We start from the raw sequence: 5490 nt of genomic DNA, 5'->3' as shown, positions 1-5490 counted from the left end.
CTATAAATAAAAGAAGAAGAGTGAAGACATTTTATATCACAGACTGGTACTTTTGGCGTAGACCTGTATTAGCATATAAATTTGTGTTTGCATTATAAAAAGCGAGTAAACATTTGTACAAAGTTAGAAGGACTTTTAAAATACTTTCTTTTTATTTTTTTTTGTCGTGAGTGGTTGTCTGTTGAACGACGACGTCGACAATGACAAGAGAAGTGCTTCCGACAGCAGGACATAAAGTTTGTATGTTTCTGACAGCGCAAAGTTTCGTCCCAGTACTATTTTAATAAATAAATAAAGAAAAATTCTGAATTTAAATCAGATTTTTCTTGCCATAAAACCCTCATAAAGCTATTAGGATGATTAAAATTCGACTAGGACAAAATAAAAAATTATTTAAAATTTAACTAGATTGGCCGAAATTGCCTCAATATTGAAATAAAAGCGAAAAAACGAATAAAAATCCTATCCAAACAAGCGATGTTGTAGATAAGCCCAATTCGAGAGTGAAAAGGGAAACAAATAAAGGTGAATAATGCTACCCTTTTTTTCTCATTATGAGCCAATTTGTACGCACTATATCAAAATTTGAAACAAGGGTCGTAGCAAAAAAAAAGGCAATAAAAATCCATTTTACAACAAGGTGGATACTTGAGAACAATGCGAAACAAACAGATAATTATTTTAAAAGGTGTATTGTTGAAAAAAATGCCGCAGGTTGATTGTCGTGCTCTCACTCCTCATTGTTCACCAAATGGATATATCAACGGGACTGTGAAAAATTGTCGTGTTGCAATTTGAAAATTTTTTGCGAAAAAATTTCAAAAGGACTCAAAAAATTGATGAAAAGTTTTTTGAGTAGAAATTGAAAAAAATCACAGAATCAAATTTTTTGGGCTTACCCTTAGAACATTGACCTCTAAGTGAATTTTCTGACCCCTAAATCTGAACCCTTTAGAGGTCAATTTGGACCAATTTTGTAGTTGGTAGGGTCTTCTGAAGTTGGTTATCAAATTGACCTCTACTTTAAATGGGTCAGACTGATCCATTAAGGGTCCAAATTGGCTTCTTAGGGGTTAAGTTGACCCCATAAGTCAATTTTTTGATCCCTTAATGAATCAATTTATGACCCCTTAAATTAAGGAATCGATTTGACCTCTATAGAGGTTAATTTGATCCCCTTTGAAGTTGTTCATCCGAAGACCCAAAAAATTAATACCTTCAAGAGATTAGCCTAATCTTTTTTTGAATGGATCAGTTTTTGGGCCTGCGGATGACCAACTCAAAAGGACCCCAATCAGGTCAGATTGATTCTTCAAGCCAAGGGGTCATAGATTGATTCATTAAGGTCTCATAATGTTCAATTAAGAGGTCAATTTGACTCCTAAGGGATCTTTTTACTTATAAAAGTTCTTTTTGACTCCTAAGGGGTCAATAGGAGTCAAGTTGACCCCTTAAGTAAATTTTTTATCCCTTAATGAAACCTTTAATCTATGACTTCTCAGCTTAAGGAATCGATTTGACCTTGATTTGACCTCTATAGAGGTCAATTTGATCCTCTTTGAGGTTAGTCATTCAATGACCCAAAAACTATTTCCTTCAAGAGATTAGTCTAATCTTTATTGAATGAATCAGTTTTTTGGGTCAACGGATAAGCAACTGAAAAAGACCCCAAAGGGGTCAGATTGATTCCTTAAAGCCAAAGGGGTCATAGATTGATTCATTAAGGGATCAAAAAATTTTCTTGAGTTGACCTCTAATGGGCCTTTATGACTTCTAAGGGGTCAACTTGACTCCTATTGTCCCCTACAAAGTCAAGTTGACCCCTAAAAAATTAATTTTATCAAGAAAAATTGTTTCTAAATATTTCAAATTGCACTCAAATCATCATAAAAAAATAAATATCTAATTACTTTGAAATTGAAACTTTTGAATTTGCAAAACATCAATTTTCCACAGTCCAGAATTACATGAAAAAGTCGTTTGGGTAGGGTGCTTTTTATTTTTTGAAAATTTTCCGATTAACCGATTTTCAGTTGATTTATCGGATGGAACAAAACGGGATTCAATTTTGTTTTTAACACACGTAACAATGTACACGTAAAAAAAATAAATAGGAAGCCATAAAATTGTTTGCAGATCGTTTATTGGCATCAGCAACGATAGAACGAGAGTGAGCGGGAGAATGGGAAATATTTACAAGACCTGCAGGCTACATTGAGTACATGATTGATTTAGATTAAGAACATTAAATGTGATGGCGTTTGTCATTTCCCCGCAATTTCCTCTCTGTTTATTTTTTTTTTTCTATAAAAATTGATGAAATTGTTTACGAAAATTAAATTCCTGTTTTGGCTCCAATCCACGTACGAATAGCAGAAACTTTCGCATAGACTCCTGGATAGCCGGGCGATGCACAATCATATCCCCATGAAACGACGCCATATAAAGTTCCATTTCCCGCTAATGGACCTCCGCTATCGCCTTGGCATGAGTCTCGGCCTCCTTGAGCAAGATAACCTGCACAAATCATCTGGTCTGTGATGCCACCGAATTCGGCATAAGCTCCGTTGCAGATATCGTGATTGATGTGCAAAACAGTAGCGGCTCGTAGAATTACTTTCGATTCTGTGTTGCTTCGAGTATCGCCCCAGCCACTTACGAGTAACTTTACGTTGTCTGGTAAATTGGCGCCTTGCTTTGGTAGAGCGATACTTTGGATTTTTTTCGTTCGGGGCAAGGTGTGCTCCAATTCGAGGAGGGCGTAGTCAAAGTCGATGGTGAACCGGTTGAAATTTTCATGCTGAATAATGGTTTTTATTCCGACGATAGCTCCGCCGATCATTTTGTTAGAAGAACCAACGCGAACGGCAAAATAATTCGCGGTATAGCCATTGGTACAATGAGCCGCTGTTAGAACCCATTTTGAGCTTATCTGAAAATTTATAAAATTTACTCAAAATCAGGCGAATTTTTTTTATATTTTTTTAAGACCTCAGGGTCTTAAAAGGTATTTTTTTAAAAATATTTTCCCTTTAAGGAATTTTAGCAATTTAGGACCTCATTATTTTTCAAGGTCTTAAATAAGTCCTCCTTTAGGATTTCTAGCAATTTTTATTATTTTTCTTTTCAAACAAAAAAACTGTCAAGGGAATTTTAAAAGACCTCATTTTAAGACCTCCATGGATTTTTTTTAGGACCCCAAGGTCTTAAAATGTGACCCTTAAATGCTCTCTTTACAGTTTTTATCTAACACAAAAAATTAAAAAAAAAATTAAACTGCTTGAAAACTCAAGGAACTATAGATAGAAGTACATTGTGACCCTAGGGTCTTAAAAATAAGGTCCTTCAACTTTTCAAAGTAAAATTTTCCAAATTTTTATTTTTTTAAACAAATTTTCTTATTTTTTCAAAAAAATTTTGTGAAAACTTAAAGGACCTTATTTTAAGACCTCAAGGGTCTCACTAAAAATTTTTTTTTCTGAAATTCTTACAATTGATCCTCCACAAATATGAGTCCCAGATCTCATCAAAGAAACTTGATACGGAAACGTTTGTATGGCCGTTTGAAATCCTCCAACAATGCGATGGTCTGACACTGGTCTTCGTATCAGCTCACTTTGAGGCAAGGCCAACGTAGCTCCGCACCAAAAAGCCACACAGAAAATTAGAAATTTCATTCTAGAATCGAGAATAATGAATTGCAAATTTCGCCATGTGCCTCGCTATTTATAACGGGACAGTATCTTATCTGAATTGTTTGCATCAAATACTCCAATTATCGCAACGAGACAATAGAAATTTCATCAAAAGTGCCCAGATAAGCGAAATGTTGCACTTTTCGAAAAGTCGTGATTTGATCGGTCATCTATGTTTTGACACCTTTACAAATTTCTGTTGCTTAGTTTCGTTATTTATTTACATAATCAGATAACACAGCAAAGAGTCGCTCCCATGCAACAAAACATTCAATTGATTCAAATTTAATTAACTTCCCAGCGTATCGCTTTGGCTATAAAGTGAACGTGAGAGCAAACGATGAACCGAGAGGGACGGTGTTGATTGTTAATGTTATGATTTTTATGCGACACCGTTTTGCCATGCTAAACCTCACCTCATTATTTCAATTGCGCTCCGTGAGCATGTGTTTGTGTTACAAAACTAAACATGAACTTTAATTTTTCTTCTTCCCACATTTTGTAGAGAGAAAAAGTTATTTTATGCTGAATAAATGTTGTCCGTTATTTTTTTTATCTATGATTTTTTTTGAAAAAGACTTGAAAATTTAAGAAAAATCAAAAGTAGGGGAAATTTTTGTTAATATCGATTTTTCGATTTAAACTTTTTTTTTAGAAATTTAAAAAATATTTAAAATAGATCTGTGAAAATATTAAATTTATTTAATTTTATTTATTATTTTATTCATTTATTCATTTATTTTATTTTTTTATTTTATTTTTATTTTATTTTTTTTTATTTCATTTATTTATTTAATTTACAAAAAATTGTTATAAATTTCAGGTTCTAAAAGTTTAAACAAAAAAAAAAATATCAACAGAAAAAAAATACTCAGGCTCAATAATTAAAGCTCAGTTTAGATCTCTGATTTCTCATGATTTTTCTCTTCCTAAATTTTTTTTTCATATTTTTTTTCAAACTTTTGAGGGATTTTCATAAAAAAACTTTTTTTTTTTAAATTTCATTCATTCTGAAATTCAGACCCCATGCATAATTTAATTTTTTGACCCAATGCACATTTAAAAACTTAACGCGACAAGTATTAAAATTTTTTACTTCAATGCAGATTCTTAAACTTTGCCCCAAATCATAATCAGAAAATCCAACCCAGTGCACATTCTACAATTTTGACCCATCGCACATTTTAAAATTTTGACCCAGTGCACATACTGAAAATTTTCCCCAATATAAATTCTAATTTTTTTTTCAATGCACATTTTTAAGCTTTATTTAAATCATATTCTGAAAAGTTGACTCAGTGCACATAATAAAGCTCTGACCCATTGCACTTTTCAATATTTTTGCCCAATGAACATTCTAAAATATTAACCCAATGCACAATTTGAATTAAAATAAAATTTGAAAAAAAATTAAAAAATGCGCTTTAAACCATTTCACGATAATTTGTCTATCTCTTTTTCCTTTCCACGAATAGTAGAGCAGCAACAGTGCGGGAAACAACGAGCAAGTAACAAAAAAAAAACATAAAATAATCACGGTGTAACTGCTCATAACTACGCCGCTCAACGAGAGAGCAGTAATAATCAAGGGCATTATTATGAATTCATAACCTAGGCAAAAGCGTTTATTGTTATGGGATTGTTTGAAATTTATTTTTTTTTGCTTGTTTTATGTTATTGTTGAACAGTTATTATTCACATTTAGAAGCAAAACTAACAAACTGGAAGAGAGTCAGCTGTGTCTCGAATTCATTTTTTCTCGTCGTCGTTTTTTCGTTTTATGAACTCGATTTAA

General features: G+C 32.6%; 1 protein-coding gene across 1 annotated transcript; it reads right to left on the bottom strand.

Annotated features, from left to right (window-relative positions):
- Window positions 1-2250: 2250 nt before the first annotated feature.
- Window positions 2251-3701, bottom strand: LOC134834404 (trypsin-4-like). Its single transcript, XM_063849050.1, has 2 exons — window positions 3492-3701; window positions 2251-2932 (listed from the first exon to the last, which is right to left on the bottom strand). Exons 1-2 carry the CDS (start codon window positions 3675-3677, stop codon window positions 2336-2338), a joined length of 783 nt encoding a protein of 260 aa, XP_063705120.1. The 5' UTR covers window positions 3678-3701; the 3' UTR covers window positions 2251-2335.
- Between the last annotated feature and the right edge of the window lie 1789 nt (window positions 3702-5490).

The sequence above is a fragment of the Culicoides brevitarsis genome, chromosome 3 (genome assembly GCF_036172545.1).
Source record: "Culicoides brevitarsis isolate CSIRO-B50_1 chromosome 3, AGI_CSIRO_Cbre_v1, whole genome shotgun sequence".
NCBI lineage: Eukaryota > Metazoa > Arthropoda > Insecta > Diptera > Ceratopogonidae > Culicoides > Culicoides brevitarsis.
Note: the sequence above shows the minus strand (reverse complement) of the source record. Positions and strands in the feature narration are given on the sequence as shown.